At 31.6% G+C, this 23844-nt stretch overlaps 2 protein-coding genes across 2 annotated transcripts in view; one reads left to right on the top strand and one right to left on the bottom strand.

Moving 5' to 3' along the window:
- Positions 1-23844, bottom strand: part of LOC127710030 (cadherin-23-like) — a 181849-nt gene that overhangs the window by 135859 nt on the left and 22146 nt on the right. Inside the window, exons 12-26 of the mRNA XM_052215750.1 lie at positions 19626-19753; positions 18614-18814; positions 16632-16799; positions 14399-14560; positions 11675-11742; positions 10941-11184; positions 9889-10040; positions 9279-9357; positions 7499-7571; positions 6741-6919; positions 5723-5849; positions 4190-4338; positions 2775-2913; positions 796-1026; positions 262-419 (exon numbers count right to left, since the gene is read on the bottom strand). Coding sequence (XP_052071710.1) covers positions 262-419; positions 796-1026; positions 2775-2913; positions 4190-4338; positions 5723-5849; positions 6741-6919; positions 7499-7571; positions 9279-9357; positions 9889-10040; positions 10941-11184; positions 11675-11742; positions 14399-14560; positions 16632-16799; positions 18614-18814; positions 19626-19753 — 2258 coding nt within the window. The remainder of the gene's footprint in view (positions 1-261; positions 420-795; positions 1027-2774; positions 2914-4189; positions 4339-5722; positions 5850-6740; positions 6920-7498; positions 7572-9278; positions 9358-9888; positions 10041-10940; positions 11185-11674; positions 11743-14398; positions 14561-16631; positions 16800-18613; positions 18815-19625; positions 19754-23844) is intronic.
- LOC127710036 (uncharacterized) overlaps positions 1-23844 on the top strand; it is a 107123-nt gene that overhangs the window by 71143 nt on the left and 12136 nt on the right. The window lies entirely within an intron of this gene.

Below are 23844 nucleotides of genomic sequence, written 5' to 3'. Positions count from 1 at the left end.
TTATCTTTGATATCTGTAACTTGTATAGTCACTGAGGTTTCAGTCTGAGGTTGAGTTTTGATAAGTTACTTACACTAGCCAGAAACTGTGGAACATTATCATTGATATCAGTAACTTGTATAGTCACTGAGGTTTCAGTCTGAGGTTGCATATTGATAAGTTACTTACACTGGCCAGAAACTGGTGCATTATCTTTGATATCTGTAACTTGTATAGTCACTGAGGTTTCAGTCTGAGGTTGAGTATTGATAAGTTACTTACACTGGTCAGAAACTGTGGTGCATTATCATTGATATCTGTAACCTGTATTGTTACTGAGGCTGTAGCTTGAGCTTGGGTACCAATGGCAATCACTCCTAATTCTAGAAATTTGTTATTCAAGCTTTCGTAATCTAATCTTTTCTTTATCCGAATCTGACCTACAATTAAAATGAATTGTAAATATAAAGTAAGTTTTTATGTAAATTACATACTGAGTATTATGTGTGTTTTTATATAAGGAAGATATAATTAGATATATAGTAGAGTTGCTACCATCATGGGGACAGAAGATAATACTGGCTCTCACCTGAAATGTATGTAGTGTTAATATAATAATAATTAATGTAATGATTGAAACTAGAAATAAATCAATATTAGTGCAAGTAACAAAGAATCTGATAAGCGACAATTCATAACAATTTCAAAGAAACAAACCAATATTCAGTCCAATTTCTCTATTTCTACCCATCAGTTACTCTGGAAAGAATAGACAAATACTTCAAAATCTTTAAAAGCTTTTCAACCTATTCTTACCTGTAGTTCTGTCAACACTGAAATAATCTCCTATATCTGATCCTGGTACTTCCTCAAAGTTCTGAACATTTTCAGTAATGGCAGGATCTGTAGCAATCAATGTTGTTAACATCGTCTGTACATTGGTTTCCTCAGATATCCTGAAGTTGTAGTTAGGATTGCTTACTGTCCATGGTGGAGCAAAGTATGGATCAACAGAAGCATCAGCAAGTATTGTGATCAAAACATCAGCTGAAATAAAAAGATAAAGTTACTTATTAATAAAATTGAGAATGGAAACGTGGAATGTGTCAAAGAGACAACTATCCAACCAAAGAGCAGAAAACAACCTAAGTCCACCAATGGGTCTTCAACACAGCGAGAAAATCCAGCACCCGGATATAGCAGGCAAAACTCAAACAGAGATTCTCATGTAACTATCTTAACATAAATCTAGAAAATAAACATGTTGTTTGTGACCTTGATGTCACAAAAACTATTCCAACCTTACCTAGGACTTTTCAAGTAAGCAGACAACATTCCAACCTTACCTAGGACTTTTCAAGTAAGCAGACAACATTCCAACCTTACCTAGGACTTTTCAAGCAAGCAGACAACAACAACACAAAGCAGCATTAATAACAACCAAGGAATTCAACAACTCTGAATGAGACATTGATATGCGACAAATGACTGTGACCTTGACACTGGAGAAAGACATTACAACAATATTTAATGACACATCCACTAGTGGTTAGGCCAGATACCAAGTACCAACAAGGATGCATAAGCTGTTGTTGCTAAGCATATATACCTCCACTCATGATTCAAAATATCAGAACACAAGAAGTAGGTATCTGACACATCCCAAAAGTGCTCATTCATTACAACTCATCACTGTTGACCTAATATTCTGTGTAGTAGTATTGGAAAAATTTGTGATTAAAATTTCGAGTTTATTCAACATATTGAAAAATTCAAAGTATTGGCAAACATGAAGTAGGTATAAGTGCTCACTGATTACAACTCATCACTGTCAAGCTGTTAAACAAATATGAAGTCATTCTGTGAAGTAGTTTTTCTGAGAAAAAGTTTGACCAAAATTATTTGTTGCACAAACAGACATACATACGAATAGATATACAAACAGAGTGACAGACTAGGGGATTGTAACTTAGCCCCACAAATGTTACAAAACCCAACACCTAAAATTGGGGTATAATAATCAGGTTTTCTGCATACTGATTCAGTAAAATATCAGTTGTGAATCCTAATATGAAGTCAAGTGATCAAATAACTTCAAAAAGGCTTCAAGATGATATTGTGACCAGCAGCTGATATTTTGCATTATTATATGACTATATAATTTCTCTTTTCTCATTGGCTTAAAGCAAAGGTAATCTTCCTTGATAAATCATTATATTCACAGCGGGAAAAAACAAGAGAGGTTAATATAAGATTTGAAACAGCTAAACTGAACCTAATAGTTATTTTCCTAGGATGTAGATTTATGGCTTCATTTTTCTTTGATTTATCAGCAAACGGGAAGAAGACTTGATAAGTTGAGGTCAAACCTTTCAACATCAGTTCTTATACATGATGTTGGTGATAAGTCTTGGTCAAATTTATTACAGCAATTTCAAGTATATTTGACATCACAAAGCCATCATATGCAAATTTTATGAAGAGCTGAGCTGAGGTGAAACAGGCAGGTGACTGATAACTATCAAATATATTTTATATTCCACAAGATATTAAAATGTTCTGAACCAAAAATGATTTTGTACTTTACATATATTGTGTGTAAAGTTGAAGTAAATTACCTAATAAGACCTTGTCAAAAGAAATTTCAGTCTAGTCTGGTAGTGGTAAGATTTGACTAAATACCTCAAACCAGGGACACAAAACTGGTAATCAATGGAACATGGCATGTCTTAATTTCTTGTGTTAACCACACTTTTCTGTCCGATTCTGAACTAACCATTCAATATAGTCATTACCTGTGGCTGTTTGAGGTGAAGGCTCCTGTGCATTTATATCCTGTGCCTGCACATTGAAGTCAATAGTAGCTGCTGCATCACGACTTAACTTCAAAGCAGTTGTGATCAATCCAGTTATATTATTAATGGTAAAAGCATCCTGTTTTTAAAAAAAATTGACCTTTTGTTATAACAATCTTTATAAACTCACACATCTATTTTCCTAGAGGGTCTTAGCAACTTCTAAAGGAATATCACTATTTTAAATACAAACACAAAAAGTTCATTATACAGTAAATAAAGTACTCTGCATATATTGTAATGTTTGATACTCTGAAAAAAAAAGCTGAACATATATTTGTAGATGTGTGTAGTTTTGTGAAAAGTGTTGAATACATAACAAGAAAGGGAGATAACTGTGTTTATTACTTAACATCATGATAAGGAGGGACACCACTAATTTTTGGCCCAATTGCTTCCTATGTTAAATTCTTCAATTTCAAGCCTTTATAGCGCTTTTGTCTTAATATCAAATAAAGTGACAGCTGTTTCATGTCAGTGTACTATCTTAACTTGTCTTGAGCTGAAAAATCAACATTCCTTTTATTGCATATAAGAGCGTACTGGTTCCCAGAACATAGGAAGTACCAAAATAGGTATTTCAGATCTGAGAAACAGGCAAAATATACCCTCCTTTTTTAAAATTTCATGTAAAATTTTTATTATTCAAAATTAGCAGTCAAAAATATTCTACAATGATCAACAGTCATTCAGCTTCATTTGATACCAAAATTACAAAAATATGTACTACTTTCTAGTATGTTCTTCCTGATCAGGCCCAAATTAATGTTGGTACACCATAAAATATCATTGATTTTGCTTGAAAGTTACTGCCCTTCCATATCAGTAATTAAGTAACCATTGTAGGAATTTAAATTGCAGGTATGGAATGAATTTTTTGTTAGAAAAGTTAGCAATAATGTATTGCTCAAGAAAACAAATTTTAGAATTTTTCTAATTATTTATAAAATGTCATTGTGATAGTTCTAACATCCATCAACTTTTTTATACAAGTGTGCCTGAATATTAGATGTTTTGATTATTCCAAATATCTTATGATCAGAAAGTCAATCACCAGAATTAGATAGTGAGAATATTTTGTTACACTGCACTTGCTTCATACTAACATCCTTTCACAAAAAAACATACTAAAATTTCACCCGTTATCAGCTTGAAGAGAAATTTCAAACTGCCACTTCAAATTTTGTTGGCCCATTGGTATTATGAAAGGGTAAAGCCTGTTAAAGTGTCTATGTTGATGCTTTGTCTTTTCTGCTGTCTTTTCCTGAGTAAAATTATTCGAAATCTATTCAACTACTTAGACCACTCGGCCACTGAGGCCCCTTGTAGGTTTTTATGAATATGCTTCTACTCACCCTGTAATCAAATGGGAAGACAGAATTAATGACAGCACCATTACTATCTCTGGCTACTATAGAACTTCTGAGGATAGAGTACACAAGACTACTGGTAGAATCTGGATCCGTGGCTGTCACTGTGTCAACTATAGCTCCAATACTAACACCTAGTAAGGTAAAATGGTTTATTCAAATGTAAACCAATCAAAACATAAGTCTGATACAGAGGAAATAAATTATTATAATGCACATGCATTCAATATATTTACATAGTTATCAGAGTATGCTATAGTTGTTGCAATTGTATATGAGTTTTAGTCTTAAGGTAGATGGGGGTCTAGATCAAAATTGATAGATTTTTTTTTTATTTTTCAAAGTGTAGTGTGTATCATGCTCTTTTCAAAAATATAATAAAATGTATTGGTCACAGGGCTTTTTTTCAAGTTATGGGTTGTGTGCAAAATTGTCAGATTTTGTATAGATTGGACATGAAAACCCAAATTTGGTATGATAAAAAGAAAACTCAATGATAGAGATTTTGTAAGATAAAATATGAGAAGATAGCTCTTATAATGTGATTTCTGAAAGTAAAAAGAAAAAATGGGGTCAAGGGACTCGTTTGCTTGCTTCAAAATAAAATAGGTAAATTTGTAACACATTCATTTATCAAATTAACATTATCAAAGTTATCTCCCCTTATTTGGCAAAGTTGAAAAAAATTGAATCAAAAAACAAAAATTCTGAATTGTAAAAATCAGTCATACTAATAACATAAAACAAACTATTTCCTTCAATTAATGAAAAGTCTTGCAAATTAATTATAATCTTCTCTAAAAATTAGCACAGTTCATTAAAGATCTAGACTAATTGTTTTCTGCTTTTTTACAATCCAAGATGGTGGAAGACACTTAAACAAGAATTTTGATGTTTTGTCCTGTTAAGGATTTTAGCTATATAACAAGATATTTTCCTGATGGTATATCCAGTACAGTTCAGACATTTTCCTTGCTGTTTAGTTGTTTTTCAAATAATTTTAAAAGTATTCATTGTTTTGCACAAATTAATAGCAGCTACTGCATAGTCTAAAAATAACCCGAAAAGATCTCAAATGATTGCAAACAAAATGTATAAATAGTTCTGAATTTATTGAAGTGGACATGTCTAAAAATAGACTGAACATATGTCAACTGATTGGAAGCAATGTGTCCAAACCGTACTGAATTTATCCCAGAGGATATATCTGAAAATAGATTGAATATATCTCCACTGATTGCAAGCAACGTGAATTTTTTACAGTGCATACTTCATAAAATTGACTGTAAGACTGAACAAGTTTTCCTTATTTATTGTTTAGTCTATGAAGATCGACTTAGATTAAGCTATATAAGTACAATGTATTAATTATAACCAGTACAATAATTAATTCTTATATGCTTACATTGGTACTTTTTGTAATCAATTTAAATTGTAATAGTAACAGTAAACCTGTAATAGTCTCTTGTTGAAATCAACATGATTACATGACTAGCTTTGAAATATCAGACCACATACTTTCTTGAATGTTAGTTGTGTAGACCTGTTTTGGAAATACTGGTAATTTGTTGTTAGCATCTGTTATAGTGACCAAAACTGATGCTGTCCCTGTCCTGGGAGGACCACCTTCATCTCTTGCATGGATCTGTAAAATATCATTTGATAGTAAAAACTTTATTCTACTAACATCCCCCCTCACATGTTCATGTGCAATATGACACTCATCCTCCTTGTCACCAAACAAATAAAATAGGTTTTTTTGTCATTTTTATTGAAAGTGGTTATTACAAGTTTTTGTAATTAAATGAAGAACAGACTAAATTGAGTTTAAGACATTCTTAGCTTCTAATGACGATAACCATCATACTTGCATTCCTTCGTAAATTATGACAAATTCATCAGACAAGAAGTAGACATGATTTAAGTCATAACTTGTGACTACCTGTAAAACATACATAAATATGTTTGTTTCAAGTTTTATCCATTCTTGTAAACATTCAGATTTTATGCACCGTAATGTATATTTCTGAAAGGCACCTAATACTAATAAAAAATTGTGCAAAGTCAGATATTAAACTTCACCTATATATATATATAAAAAAAGTCATCAGTAGTTTAAGAATTTCCCAGTGAACCTAAAAAACAACCTAAATATAATTTGTTAGCATGCCTGCTCTTTGAAAATGTGACAAGCAAGGATGAGAATCAACCAAATTTGATATGGTCTAACAAGCCCAAAAAGTATTGAAATTTAGTATCCTTCCTCTATTCTTATCCTCCTTATAGTAATAAAACGGAATATCTCTACTTCAGTAAAAATAAATAGTTGTCATTTCTGAAGACAATAACATGTTAAAATGACTTGAATAACATCTCCAAACTTTAATAACAGTACCGGCAGTTTGACAACATCGAGTAAACATCTCTTGTATGATACTGAGAATATATCTGCTTACAAAATGAATTCAACATATCATATAAGATATATAAGTTACTTTTATCATAATAATAGTCAAGAGTCTTCGTGCCAACTTACAGTAACATTGTATAATTTAATATTGTCATAATCCAGATTTTTCCTGCCGCTGACAGTGATAGCACCATTATCTGTATTAATAGCAAAGTTATCTTGGCCTCCACTCCAGATGTAATACTTAATATTACCATTAGATCCAAAATCAGCATCAGTTGCTGATACAGTCGTGATGGGAGTGTCTAAAAATATACAAAACAAAAACTCATTTTATTTCTGACAGACAATAAAGTTGTGTAAGTTTCTACTCAGAAAGGTTAACAAATTGAATATCTTAAATCATTTAGTGGTTATCAGGAAAACACAAGGATACTGTTAACCAAATAGAAGGGCAGCTAACCAAAATAATTTTTATATCATTAAAACAGAAATGATCAGAGATGTTCACAGCAATAACACAACATTTTAAAACAAAATTCTAAAGAGAGGTTTGTTGGTGATACTTACAAGATGGAGCTGTTTCATTTATATTACCACTCTGGACTTTTGGTAACCTTTACCAGAGGGAGCCGTTTCACTTATAGTACCACTGTGGACTGTTGGGAGTACTAACCCTATGAAGCTATTTCACTTATAGAACCACTGTAGACTGTTGGTATTCTTACCTCTGGGAGCTATTTCACTTATAGAACCACTGTAGACTGTTGATATTCTTACCTCTGGGAGCTATTTCACTTATAGAACCACTGTAGACTGTTGATATTCTTACCTCTGGGAGCTATTTCACTTATAGAACCACTGTAGACTGTTGATATTCTTACCTCTGGGAGCTATTTCACTTATAGAACCACTGTAGACTGTTGGTGCAAATATTGGATCATGGTTATTTTCATCCTATCAAAAAAGTTTTTAGTAAACATATTTGTAGGACTCAAATCTATGGTGGGTACCAAATGTATGGCAGATTCCTAATCAATGGCAAATATGACGTTACAAATCAAATCTATGGCAGTTTTTTGTTTTCTCCAAATCTATGGCAGATCTTGAAATTGCGTAATTTTCCGGGGAAAAGAGTAACATATAGTGTCACAATTAAATAACGCCATAATTACGTCGTCGTCGCCGGCGCTAACGTTGGCAGAACCGGCATAGATTTGAACACCATTTATAATTTTTTTCTTTTAATTGTATGATGTAAACCGAAAACAAATATTTAACACGGGGCTCACAGATTTCATATTTTTACAAACAAAAACACAGGGAAACACTCTCCCTCTAAAAACAATTAGCCGATGGTTTAAAGGAAGATGTGCTGTACTGTCCGAATCCCGCGATGAATAAAGGCACGGCTGTTTTTAGTAGTGGATATTTTAGGAAAGGAGTTATAATTTATATTTTAGCATCTACGCCTGGCAATGTATATAAAGTGAGAGATGAAATTACAGGATACCACTTTGACCTAAATCGTCATTAGTTAAAAAAAAATTGATTAACGCTCAAATAAATATTATATGAAAATTAAACTGTTTGATTCTTTTCATAAAATACTGCTTTCTTGTTTGTCATGGGACTTCCATTTTTATTAGTTGGTTTAATAAATAGACTAAACAGGTACCATAAAATTAATAAAATTGAGAATGGAAATGGGGAATATGTCAAAGAGACAACAAACCGACCAAAGAGAAGACGCTTATTTTTCCGGGGCGCATCATTTTAATCCTGAGGTCTGTATTATGGTATAGGAATGTTTGTTTCAAAAATGTTTATAAACATGCTTCCGTTTTCATACATTTTCACTTGTTTAAGAAAAGGCATCAATCGTATATGTACTGCCTTGTTTTCCAAAATTTGCCATAGATTTGGAAACAACAAAAATCCGCCATAGATTAGGAAATTACAAAACTTGCCATAGATTAGGATTGTAACAAATCTGCCATAGATTTGGGATGGCATGACGTCATATTTGCCATAGATTAGGGATCTGCCATAGATCTGGAACCCACCATAGATTTGAGTCCTACATATTTATCTAGCATAGATTTCAGGAAAGGTTGGTTTAAAGGATATTTAACTTTGAGGCATTATCCCTAACTCCAATCATAACAACTGTATCTTATATGACATAGAATTTTGTGTATACTTATGAATAAAATTATTCCTGAAGATAAAAAAAGCAGAGAAAAATCTGCAGAAGTGCGAAATCTGAGACATGTTATTTTTTTTAATATAATTTTTGTATACAATTTAACTGTATAACTTTCAATTTACAGACTAAAGTGATTTTCAATGTAGAATTGGAAAAGAAAGGATAAGTATGATGTGGACACAAGACCAACAAATGACATGCAATCTAGAAAATAAGCAACATTCCAAAGGTACAGCACTCTAATTGGGGTTCTTCATTTGAACAGTTACTGTTACACTTTAATTATTAATTATGCAATTAGTTAATTTAGAAAATTTTATATTTTAAGATAACGGAAAATATAAAATGCATCAGAAATCAACTTAAACCATTAAAAAAAAATCGATTATAACAACCTAGAGGGAAAATAATGTGTATAGATCGCTCTTTGGTACAGTACTTAACAAACAACTTACTATAATTGATACTGTAATTGTTGTATTAGTCTTCTGTGGAGGTTGATCAGCATCAGTGGCTTCTACTGTTAGTACAAAGCTGAAACAGACACAAGTACTCACAAACTGGAAACTTTTACTGAACAAAATCATATGGACTATTATCATGATTATTCACATATCATTCATTCAAGATGGCATTCTGATTAATCATTTATTTTCTTATTATAGCAAATGTTTAGCTAAAATATCAAAAACTAGGATATTTCAATTCTCTGTTAAGAGCACTATATTACAAAATTGATAAATGATGTCTTATTTGTAAAAATGTTCTTCTGTTGTAATGTCACACTTTTATAAGTGTTTAAATGTAGGAGAGTAACTTTTATACAAACTACTCTTTTACTTTTTTCTAATTACAGTAAAATTAGAAATTATTGCGATGTCTTTATAAATGCGAAAAAAGCGACAGTATCAGTTCACAATAATAAAAACTAGCATTCATTATTTCAGCAGTGATTTTCTTTCATCAAATATTTGCAAACACATTTTTGCCAGAGGTCAAGGATTTGCAATAATAAATGCATGCATTAATTTACAGTAGAACCAATGAGACTTAACATAAACTTACAATCCTTGATTGTTAGGAGTTTCATTATAGTTGATAGTTCTAGTGACAGACAAAACACCTGAGTTCAGTCCCAGTATAAAGGCTGCCGGTGGTGGCGTGTTCCCAGCTATGATTCTGTATGTTATATTGTTTAATGATTCTTTGTCCGTGGCCTAAATATAATATACAGTAATGGTCACACAGTTTCCTATGAATGTACACTTGACAGGGAGCATGACAAAATAAGACATTGTCAAATAATTCCGTTACAGTATGGTTTGCATGCGGAAATTGACATATTACAAGACTGAATAATTTAGCATCCAGTGCTCAATATTAGTGTGAATATTCACTGAATTTATTATCTTTACAGCCTATATAAGCATTGAAGAATTAAGTATTTCCTGTACTTGTATTATTAGTATTTACTGTAAGTAATAAACTTTTGAAGAAAGTTTACTTAGGCCCATAGCATTACATTAAACTGAGTTTGGATGATTACATGTACTGTGGATTCATTTTTTTTTTTGTGGATACCAATTTTCTTGGATATAATTTGAATTCATGATTTTGCCAAAGTCTGTATACAACCTATTATAGAAAATTTGTAATTCATCAAAAATGTTTATTCTTGGTTTACCTTTACCTGTAAATATCCATGGAAATAGGTATCTGATGAATAATAATGAATCCACAGGAATCAGATGTCTACTTTCCTTCATATACATAGGTAAACAAATGGTCTTAGAAGAATAACAATAAATAAACTGACCTGAACAGTGACAGGTATTAGAAGTGACAAATCTGTTACTTACCTGGACAGTGACCAGTATTAGAAGTGACAAGTCTGTTTCTTACCTGGAAAGTGACCAGTATTAGAAGTGACAAGAATGTTTCTTACCTGGACACTGACCAGTACTAGAAGTGACAAGTCTGTTTCTTACCTGGACAGTGACCAGTATTAGAAGTGACAAGTCTGTTTCTTACCTGGATAGTGACCAGTATTAGAAGTGACAAGTCTGTTTCTTACCTGGACAGTGACCAGTATTAGAAGTGACAAGTCTGTTTCTTACCTGGACAGTGACTGGTATTAAAAGCGATAAGTCTGTTTCTCTGATAGATGTTGTGTAAGTGGGCGGATTAAACACGGGTCCAAAGTCATTATAGTTAATGATCTGTATAGATAATGGTACACTTTTCTGTCGTGGTGAGGCTCCTTGATCGACTGCTATATATAGTAGTTCATATCGAGGGGTCACTTCAAAATCTAGTGGTTTGGCCAAAGTAATGCTTCCAGTGGCAGCATTTACATTAAAGCTAAAACGATAAACAGTAATATTAATATTTATGATATATATTAGTTAAATTAGCACCATCCTTTTTTTGCCACATATAGAAATATGAATTTTAAAACCAAATCTACAGCAATAATTGAAACTGTCAAATACAATTGGAAAACCACCTCTTTGTTCTCCTTTAACATCACTTCTAATACCAATAAACTCTATACCAAATATATTACAATTCTTCATTATTTTTTTTTTTAATCACTTTTGATACCAAAATAAGCTCTGTACCAATTATTCACTCTTTTTACACATCACTTTTGATACAAATAAACTTTATTCCAATTCTACATTTTATTTACACATTACTTCTGGTACCTGATCTAGAGGTTCTGTAAACTATTTCTTGTATCTATCTCCTTAACAGTTGTGGAACCAGATAAACTGTATCTAAACTACCACTACCTATTCATCAGCTCTGTTGTCATATAATCTATATTCTAACAATCTAATCAACTTACACATCAGCTCCAGTGCCTGATAAACTGTATCTCAATGCTGCATTCAAACCACTGTCTCGATCTGTTCCCTAAATGTACAGTTGACATGCTAAAATATCTCATTTTCTTAAAGTATGTTTACATTCATATCAAGGTCAAGAGAACCATTTAAAAGTGACAAGTACACCTCACAATGATTCTACAGACCAAGTATTTCTTAACGTCTGTATAAAAAAAAGGTGCTATTTTACCGGCTCCTGCAAAATAGCCTCCTTAGCGCTATTTTGCAGGAGACGGCAAAATAGCGATTTATATAGAGTTTTGCTATATTGCCGGTCTTAATTCAGATTTTCAGTATATTAATTAAGAAAAGAAAAAATATAGAAACATATACAGTTTTATAAAAAATCTCTAAAAATATGCCTTCTTTTCTTATTTTATACATAAGTAAAGCATGAATATTAAAATTGATATTCTTTACTTTTACAAGAAGTCTCTAAAAACAATATGTCTTTTTTAAGAATATAATACACATTAAGCAAAGCATGCATATTAAAATCGATATTATAACTAAAAAGTTCAATGAAAATATCCTTAAATCAAAAGTAACATTCAACAACCTCAAAATGTTTTAAAAGTGTTAAATAACCAGTGCCTTTCTTTTGGTGCATTCTTTGGTCTTGCACAAGGAAGATGCTGCCAATGCAGACATGAACTGCACATAACACATAAAAATACAGCGTTGAGGTATGGTTTTTTTTTGCGTCTGCATCACTTTTGCAGAAATTGCAGATTTCACATTATATTGCACATTATATTCAACTTTCATAGAATAAATGCTGTAAATAGATTTCCATGCATCGTCTGTACAATACCGGTATTTCTTTATTAATTTTAACATGAGGGTACCCAAATTGCACCTATTTTAACAGTTTTTTCACCTACGTTTTTTATGATCCAGACAAAATTTTCCATTCCGTGTTTATTTTGTAGACGTATCCTTATTTACTATATAGTTACACCAATTTAATTTTGAATCCATATTAAATCATAGAAAAATGGGCCTCAACCGACCTTCAAACAATCCATGATTATGTAATGAGGAGTACCCAAATTGCACCCATGCTAAAAATCACATCCTTAAAAATCGAATAACAGATGATTTTTTCTTTTTCTTCAAATATTTAGAACAATTTGACATTATTCCATGCTTACTTTTCATTTTTTTTAAGAAATGGATGCTTGTTACATATTTTATTTGCTCATTTTTAAAATATGACTTTTTGTAGATTTGACTTTTTCCAGTGAATGCTTCATCTGTTGATATATACTGTGAACGTTTTGTGTATATTTAAATATATTTACTTATGTTGAAAGACGTTTAAAATGTCAAATCATAAAATTACAAATTGTTTTCCGCAGCTATTATTGTTGAATAGGTGCAATTTGGGTACTGTGACATTATATTCACTAGTTTGTCTGAATTTGAAACCATTTCAGGGCGGGTTTCTACGTGTTCCTCCTCTATCACCAGACAGTCATCAACTGCTGACTTTAGTTTCAATAAAAATTTAATTTCATATAGTCTAATAAAAACTGAAATAAGACCGGCAAAATAGCATGACTCTATATATTTTGCTATTTTGCTGGAGCCAGCAAAATAGCCATTGCCAAAAAAAAAAAAAAAGAATTCCATTATTCTTTTTATCAGCAATTCACCGTAACTATATGTTTTTTAGTGTTTAGAATAGGAAATTACATGAAGAAGTTACAAAAACTATTTGTATGCATACAAAGCATCGTAATAGTTGTTTGGTTGTATGAGTGACGTGTGCATTTCATTGATTAATTAACATTGATTGACATGAAAGTAAGACATTGCTTAATATTTCAAATTTTCACATCCAGTCCTTGTTCTTAAAAAATATTAGGCAGAAGGATTAAAGGGAAAATGTACAAATTACCTAAAAATATGATTCTGAGAATTTTGATGCTAGTGAGATACCAATTGTAGAGATCCATTATTTTTCTCTGACCGCCCTCATGTATATGCCTCATTAGGTGATGATGTTTGCAAAACAATCACTTTTGGTCTATGACATAAATCAATTTCTGTTATGGGTAAACAAACTCAAGATTGGTCTATACAAGCTATAGGCTATCAGGACTGTATTGCTATCCTTGTCAATATTTATAAATTATTGGAGAATAAGATGAACTGTGAGATCTGACTCAATAATGATACCCTTCTAGGCTGTTTTAAGTATTCTGTCAATAGAAAATTGATGAGCACTGGATGTGAAAATACATGACGCAGTAGAGCATGCTCACTTAAAACCTGATACCAAATTTCCAATTGTTCTGATTCCTAGTTCCTGAGAAAAATGGGACGAAAATTTCAGTCATGGACACATATGTGTTAGAATATATACAAGTATTTGGTAAACAAAAAGTTGATGAGCAATAAATGTGAAAACTCATCCCACAGTTTGACTTGCAAACATATAGCCTGAAAACAAATTTCAGGCAGCTGTGATTTGTAGTTCCTAAGGAAAGAGCAATGGAAGTTACACGAGGACAGAAAAGGGTAAAACAGTATAGCCCACTCCTATGGATATGAGGTAAAGTTAAACAATAAATAAGCCTATCAAAATATGATTACAACAGAAAATGCCAAATTTTGCAGAGAATATAAAAGGCCTCTCGGTATTTGTTAAAATTACCTAAGCAGGTAAATATACTTACTGTTACACTACCTATAGGCTGGCCAACTGCCAAATCTTCTCTGGCCGAGAAAAAGTAACCTGCTTGTGAGAACTCTGGATAGTTATCATTGGCATCAAGTATATTAATGGTTACCACGGTTATACTAAATCTTGTGGCATTGTTTTTATCCATGGCAACAACCTTAATACAAAAGTTAGATAATTAAACAATAATATAAATTTATTTGTCTTTGTAACCTTTACTGTTTAGTTCATTTTTGGTTATATTCTTTGTTGTGGCTCTGTATTTATATATCCCGCCATTGTGTTATTGTGCTATGAACATTTTTTGTATTCTTGTCTTTCATTTTTGCTTATGTGTTTTGTCTATAGAGTGTCTATATGCTATTTTGTTTTTCTTTGTTGACATAGTTGTTTTTTTAGTGATTAAGATTATAACACAATGTCGACTTCTGTACCCCAATTTTTGACATTTTTACCTATTATGACTGTTTGTTTTGCTCACACATTGTTGTCAATATAATGGAACTCTATGCAACTGTCATACAAGTGAGAGGTTTAGCTAGCTATAAAACCATGTTTAATCCACTATTTTCTACATAAGGAAATGCCTGTACCATTCTTTGAATTTTCCTTGGAGTTCGGTATTTTTGTTATCTTACTAAATAAATATCCACTTTAAATTTTGTACAACACTTACATAAAATCAATATGGATTAAAATTATGTAAGCCAAACATCTGTTTCGTCTAAAAAAGACTCACTAAAGTACAAGGTTGAAGAGCATTGACCCAAAATTCCTAAAGGTTATAAATTTTGACATCTCACCCTGATTGCAACCTATGATAAGGTGACAATCAAGGGTCCAGAAACGGTCATATTTGATAGTCATGTCCTAAGCTGGAAGCTATTTGCCCTAAACGAAAAAATTGGGATTTAGGACAAATTTTATTTTTTTACAGAAATAATGTAGTTCAATTCTTTGAGATCTGGTTTCTTAATTGCCATTTTGCACTTATTCCCTTTCCTGTAATAAAACTGGCACTCCAGTATAGTTTGATAATCATGAGGGCCCTCCTAATAACTAGATTAATGCCTCTGGGAAATATTGACCAATGATCGCTAATCACTTTTTACCTGTGTTTTAATTAACACCTGACATAAAGAAGTAAAATTTTCCATGACAACTGTATTCTTTTTTTAATTACTTTTCAGCAAAGCCAATCTTCAATTCTGATTTAAAAATTTAAACTTAATTTAATTTACGTAGAAGAGTAGAAGTAAGTATTTTTTCACGAGTAACACATGCTTTCTTTACTATGTAATACGTATGCATGAAATTGTCTTCAGCAGATTGGACATTTAATTGTAAAATGCAAAACGATTTCATGCTAAATCAAACAAGTACAACTATTATCTGTTATACTCAAACATTTCTAAAGGTAATAAAATTAAAAGGCTGGTGATTTCCTTTCAATTTGATAAACAAAACGAATCCCGGAAATGAATCCGGAATGTCTCGTTCTTTAGTATTCGCAAAACTTCCAGTTTTAATTTGGTCTCCAAAATCGATAGAAACGTTAGCAATGTCTGAGAAATTTACCATTTTGAGTCATTAACATCAATTCAATTTTAAATTGTTGCCTTCCCTAAACTGTTCTTGAAAGTTTTTAGAAAATTGGTATGAAAAATCACGAAGTAAATGTGATGAAACAGTCAATACAAGTTCGTTGATTCTATGAATATAGTGACACTACTAGTAGTGACAGTCTGATATCGACAATTTGAAAAAAGGGCACCAACTTTTAAGTCATCTCGAAATTATCGAAATTGTGGGAAAAAATTTCCGGATCCTTGGTGACAATACAAATAAGTTGACATTTTCATGCAGACAATGATTATTAACATTATCATTTGACTGCTGTGTTCAAAATTGAAATAGGAAAACGAAAAAACAGACTACTAATTCTTGGAACTAAAATATAGACAAGTGTCTAAGTCTAAATAAGATGTGAATACATTAGATAGACTACTAAAGCTGCCACCACCAACTAATTCTTTAAAGATATAGAAAAATAATAAGAGAAAAATAAAAACAAAATTAGTGTGGTTCCTGACCCAAGACAGGCATATAAATATGTGAAGAGGGTTACACTAGTTATTCCAGTAACTCAATCCTATTTCTATTTCAATCAGCAGAAAAACAAAAGAGACATATATGATCTCCAAGTTTATTCACTAACATAGTCTTACCGTAACTGTCTGTATACGGTTGTCTACAACCTCATAATCTAGTAAAGAAGGATTTACTATCGTCAAACTTATCAAGGCTGACCCTACTCCATTGTCAGGTGATACCAAAAAGTTGTTTTTAAATGGAAATGCGTTTGTAATCGTGATATTAAATCCTGCAAAGCTTGCCTGAAAAAGAAAAAGGTTAAAAAAGTTAGAAGTCAAATTCAAGTCTTGTTTCAATATATATATATAGTAACACTGATGGGAAGCATGTCCTTCTGAAAGACTAAAGATTAACTGTTGTTTGCTTTAATTCCAGAGGCAAATATTCCATGCATATATACAGGATGAAAATAAATAGAGAATATCATATGGCTTTTTCAATATCACAATAATCACATCCTTATCAACCCGAGACACCAATATAATCCCAAGAGCTCTGCTCGAGGGATTATATTGGTTGAGGGTTGATACGGTGTGTGATATTGAAAAAGCCATATCATAAACACTTTATTATATACCTCACATAGATGTTTTTTTTTTTTATGTTACATGACCTCATACAGAAAATATTTCCATTCACCAAATATAGTTGACCTATTGCATACAGTATTAGAAAAACAGACCAAAACACAAAAATCTAACATCAAGCAATGAACTGTGAAAATGAGGTCAAGGTCAAATAAAACTTGCCAGACTGACATGTACATCCTAAAATATTTCCATACACCAAATATAGTTGACCTATTGCATACAGTATTAGAAAAACAAACCAAAACACAAAAAATTCAACATAGAGCAATGAACCGTGAAAATGAGGTCAAGGTCAAATAAAACTTGCCAGACTGACATGTACATCGTTAAATATTTCCATACACCAAATATAGTTGACCTATTGCATTCAGTATTAGAAAAACAGACCAAAACACAAAAACTTAACTTTGACCACTGAACCATGAAAATGAGGTCAAGGTCAGATGACACCTGCCAGTTGGACATGTACACCTTACAATCATTCCATACACCAAATATAGTAGACTTATTGCTTACAGTATCTAAGATATGGACTTGACCACGAAAACTTAACCTTGTTCACTTATCCATGAAATGAGGTCGAGGTCAAGTGAAAACTTTCTGACCGGCATGAGAATCTTGCAAGGTACGGACATACCAAATATAGTTATCCTATTACTCATAACAAGAGAGAAATTAACATTACACTGAATCATGAAAAAGAGGTCAAGGACAATAGACATATGACAGACGGAAACTGCATATCATAAGGCATCTATATACAAAGTATGAAGCATCCAGGTCATCTACCTTCTGAAATATTAAGCTTTTAAGAAGTTAGTTAACACTGCCGCAGCCACTGCCGCCGGATCGCAATCCCTATGTCGAGCTTTCTGTGAAAGAAGTCAGGGTCGACAAAAAACGGTAGGGAATCTCGATTGAAAAGTAATAGGACCTGTTTGCAATAGTCACTGTCTGACTGCTGGACAGATTAATATTTCTGTACCCCTATTTATATTGTATACACCTTTATCTCACCTGAATAGCAACCTTTGGGGTTACTTTGTACAATACCTACAGCTTTAATCTCCTGTTGATCAAATTATTGGTAAATCAAATAACTTTCAGGTAACAGTAACTTAAAAAAGAACATAAAAACTAATAAATATTTACACTAGAAATTATTATGCATTTAATGACAAAGTTGAAAATGTGAGATTTCAAGGGGAAATAGACAAAATCTTGTGGTGTTAAAATGGAATCACAATGTCATGAAATACAAGTTCTAATTGGAAGAAATATTCTGTAGTATTTGTTCCAGTGGAAAAAATATTACAGACTTCGTTCCTTACGGAATAAAGAGTATAGAATATTTGTTCCAATAGGAACAGATATTATGGCATTGTTTATAACAATGATTCCAGTGGAACTTTTGTGAGGCAGAAACAAATATATGTTGACTTACACTCATTAAAACCTGTACTTACATCATCAGGGTCAGTAACTTTCATTGTCAGTCCGGGAAGAGTTGATGCCCCTGATGTCTGTGAACCCATTTCAGTGACATTAACAGTATAACTGGAGAATTCAAACTCTGGTTGGTTGTCGTCCATATCTTGTATATTGACAGTGATGGTGGTATCTGTTCGCTGATTGGTTTCTGTACCGTTTAATTCTATTTCTATAGCCTATAAACAGATAGATACAAAAATCAAACCATGCCAAACAATGACATATCATTTATTAGAATCTATTCATTTTAACCATAGCTGCCATAAAACAGACATTATAAATATGTGTAACCCTGTAAGTGAGCTCCAAAAAGTTGGTGCATGTTTGTTTTCAATAATTACCATCATTATTTTTGGTAATCAGATATACAATTTTGTAGGAAATTGTATGCTCCTCAGATACACTTTTATGTTACTGATGCAGCTCTTATCTTATTCAAAATTACAGAAAATCAACCTAATTTCAAGCTTATAACACCTGTCTGTTGTTAGGACTTGTTCATCAAAACAGAAGAGAACAGGGTGATTTTATGCTTCACACTACCTGAACATTAAACTGATACCGAGCCTGTAGAAATTCTTCGTTGATGGGGATTGTTCATCAATACAGGAGAGAACAGGGTGATTTACATAACATCAAACTAATATCAAGCTGTAGAACTTTGTCGATATCTATAGATTATTTATGGTTTTGAAAACAAGAGTTTCGAGTCTATATAGTAACAAACTCATTGAAGGGGGATAGCCCTGAGATGAGATGTAGCCTGGAAACTTCCTAGAGTTGAAAGACCATAGACAGTCTGTTCCTAGGCAATGTCAATGGTAGAGGCTCATCGTGTTCTCACGTATTCTACTTGAATGGAGAAAAACTATTCTCAGTCAAGACTAGCTTGATATTGAAAATCATCACACAAAAAGATCAAAGCAAAATATATGAAAATAGCAATATGATTGTTTATTAATACAGGAATTGTCTAGGTTTTCTTACCTGAATATCAAACTGGTACCGAGCCTGTAGAACTTCTCTGTCGATAGGATTGTTTATTAATACTTGAGACACCCAGGTGTTTTCAGCTTTTTTCACAGCATCCCCCACTTTAAACAACTGGTTTGGATCTGAAATTTTATAATTTACAATAATTTCAGCAAATATTTTTTTTAAAACATATAATATGAAACACTAATATGTGTGTCCCAAGGATTTGAAATGTAATTTTTTTACCAATTTTTGTACTAACAACAATAAGGAGTAGACAGTTGTACTGCATCATTAATTGTCTACAAGAACTTATCTACTTAATACCCTTTAACTGTCTATTGGCTACAAGTATTTATAAACTATAATATCCTTTAATTTTCTCTACACATTTCAAAATTTGAATTTTTCAATCTCAGCATGTTTTCATCATTGAAATATTTGAAGTCACCATACATGTACATGCTGCTGTATTGTAAATAGAATTCCTTAATTTAAATGCAATGACTACTGCATGTTTACTTTGAATAACAAGAGTCCACACACTGAAATGTCTAACAGGTTTTAAAGAAAACGATTACGCTACAAATATTACAATAAATTAGCCTTATCAATGATTCATGTTAATGGAAGTCAAAGTCAGATGAACCCTGTAATACGGACATGTAAAATTAACAATCATTTAATACACCAAATATAGTCAACCTATTGCTTATAGTTTCTGAGAAACAGACCTAACCACAAAAATAAAACTCTGATCTTTGACCCATGAGGTTTAGGTCAGATGAACTTGTCAGAAAGACATGTATACCATACAATCATTCCATACACACATATAGTGGACCTATTGCTTTTAATATCTTTTAAACCAATTTTTATAATGGAAACTTAACACTGACCAATGAACCATGAAAATAAGGTCATGGTTAGATGAAATTTCAGAAAAATGCTAGAAAGACATGTCCATCTAAAAATCATACACTACGTATAGTTGACCTATTTCTTATGAGTATCTGAGAAACAGACTTAAACACAAAAACTTAACTTTGTCTAATTAACCATAAGAATGAGGTCAGATAAAACCTGCCAGAACTGTCATTTAAATCTTACAATCATTCCATATACCAAATACGGTTGACCTTCAGCTTAAAGTATCTGAGTTACAGACTTGACCACGAAAAGTTACCCTTGATTACTGATTCATGAAATGAGGGGGGAACCTTGTCTGACATGTAGACCTTTAAGAAACCCAAATATAGTAATCCTATTACTCATAAGTGAGAAATTCACAACACAAAAAAAAATCAAAAAAACATTCAGTTTTTAAAAGTAGTAACTGAACCATATGAAAATGAGGTCAAGGATAATGAACATAAGACGGAAACAGAAAAAATTTATTTTGCTAGTTTCACTGAAAAAAGCATACAGACTAGTTATTATATTTAAACATTCAAAGCTAAAATGTATTACTTTGTATAACCTTTGTCAACAAAATCTCAATAAACATTAGCTTTTGAGAATATTTTAAACCAATAAAGAAATATGAAAATCCTATGATGGCATATGACCAAACAGATATTGTACTATAGTTATAAATTACAAAATGCATGCATAATAAAATCACTCAAAAGAAGTTCTGACTAATGCTTGACATGTGACATGCAAACACGCCATGCTGAAATATAAAATACTTTATAAAAAGAATTTACAAGATAAGAATTATAACATGCATTAGACTTTCTTTACGCAGCGCATAACTTCATTAACAGTTTTATAAAAGCATTATCATTTAGCATTTTATAGTAATTTTATTTCTAAAGCCTGACTTATGTAATGTTTTTATTATTAGTTGTTCATATACAAACAACTGACATATAAATTTGACATAAATAAAATATGAAAGCAAAAGAACACCACCCAAGGAATGTTACCTTACCCAACAATGTGCTAGATCCCGTAACCTTTACCCTGAGGGGGTGATCAAGTACAGATGGTTAATCTCAGTTATGACCTTAACCGAATGAAAAAACACAAAGCTATGTATGGTCAAGTTGATAAATGTCAGAAGTATCTAAAATGTAAGCCAAATATCATTAGATTGATTTCTAAAACTGTGGAATTAAAATACTATGAAAGAAATGTCCTTAAACGAAATCTAACAGAATTTTGCAACTGGCTTGAGTTTGTATTCATTTATAAATGAAATATAAATAAAAACTTCCCATCTGAATTATGTAAAAACTTCAAGAAACCACAGCTAGTTTGAGGAAAGTATCATTAATTATTTTAAAGATTGACACTGAGATAAAAAAAAAAAAAAAAAAGAAAGAAGCAATTTAAGCTGCAGCACCTCTTATATTAATGGCTATCAATAGAATATCTTCTTCAAAAGAACAGAAAGATTTCATCTGTTAACAATGCCATCGATGGCATGAAATAATAGCTATTTATGTTAGCACAATAAAAGCCATGAGTACCATAGGATATCATGATCATCAACTTATTTTAAAAATGCTATAAGAGAATAATATCTTATTTAATTCAAACAAAACATTTATTCATAAAGAAAGGATGATTAAATACACCAGTTCAATCTGACTTTGGGGAAAATCAAGGATTTTTCAAAAACAGGTGAAGTCTGAGGATCAAGGGGTATAAACCATAGAGGTTCCAGGGATTTAGAGTAAAAAGTATTAGGTTGCCATAACAACTGTAATCACATCTATCATTCTTTATCATGCTAATATAAAGTGTCAACAACAAACAGTTGTCATGGCAACCAAAATATAACCATCATCCAAAGTTAAGAAAGGATCTGTCACCCTACATAATCCTTATAAAGTTCTTACAAATGAGTATAAAGCACACTTTGTCAGTAGCTGAGAGCAAGGTCACATGTACTTTTAAATTTCTTCTTTTATAGTATTTTTCAAATTACTCATTTCTTTCACATAAGAAAAACAGCCTTTATTATACCAGAATATTATAAAAAAAAATTGACTGGAAATCTTGATTTGAGTTTTAAAGTACATTTGACCTTAGAAGATTGTTTTGCCACTCTGGGTGTACCATAACATTATAGAGTTGGTTAGCAACAATTACACTTACCGTACGCTTAAAACACAACAGTTATTCAATTAATATCAATCAATAATACAAATCAATCAAAACGATAAAATAATATTTTGAGATGTTTTTCAAATATTTAATTTCTTTCTTGAGAAACACAGAATCAAATGATTAGTAAGAGACACATAATCAATGATTAGTACACGACTGTATAATTTCTAGATGTGTATCTGTGGTTGTATAACAGTAATGTCCAGTATTACAGACCCTATAATATTACAATAAAATATATTATGGTACAGAAACCTTAAAAGAACTTTGAAGGTAAATTCTGTACTAACATTTTCATTTGGAGAACTATTTGATAATTTTTTATTTTTTTTTATTACTGTATTATGATCGTTTGACATTTTTTTTGTTAAAATCTGTTTGCCAATTCAACTCTAAAGTCTGATGTTTTGTTATGAAATGAATAAAAGTAGATATTGGGTATATACATCAATGAGACAGTTAACCCAATGACAAAAATAACCAAAAGACATCTAGATTAATATATATCCTTAAACAATAGACAAGTTTCTAACAATATGATAATGTCCAAAAGTCACTTTGATTAAATATCAAACAAGTCAAGCTATGCATCTTCTGTTAAACTTTCACTAAAATCCATTCAATCATTTAAAAAATTTTAAGTTCTGGATGTCTGTTCTCACTTCCACCAATATAAAAGTCTAAATTTTTGTTGAAGAAACTCCCAAAATAAAATAGGTGTAAAAATTGTATTATACAAGATTCTGTAAAAGTTTTAAATTCTTTCCTTGTTTAGTTGAATTTTATATACAGTAAAACTCTAATTTACTGTTCCAAATTCATTGCAGAACTCACTTAAAGTCAATTTGTTTCAAGTCCTTTTTATATCTAAAAACTTGGTTATAATGCAAAACCTCAAACTACAGTCACTCTGAAATCTTTGTTGTCAAAATCAACTAGTTTTAATAAACAAGTTTTTGGCATGGTCAATAAAAGGATATATGAAGGTAACTGCCTATGGAATGGTTAGGGTCTCTTCTGTATAAATAAAGCCTTGGCTTCTTTCATTTTTATAAAAAGCAGGGACACAGCAGTCAAACTGCTTAATTGTGTCATAAAAGTATGTAAACCT

Source organism: Mytilus californianus, unplaced genomic scaffold (assembly GCF_021869535.1).
Source record: "Mytilus californianus isolate M0D057914Y unplaced genomic scaffold, xbMytCali1.0.p SCAF_7, whole genome shotgun sequence".
Taxonomy (NCBI): domain Eukaryota; kingdom Metazoa; phylum Mollusca; class Bivalvia; order Mytilida; family Mytilidae; genus Mytilus; species Mytilus californianus.
This window is presented reverse-complemented; position numbering and strand designations above follow the sequence as displayed.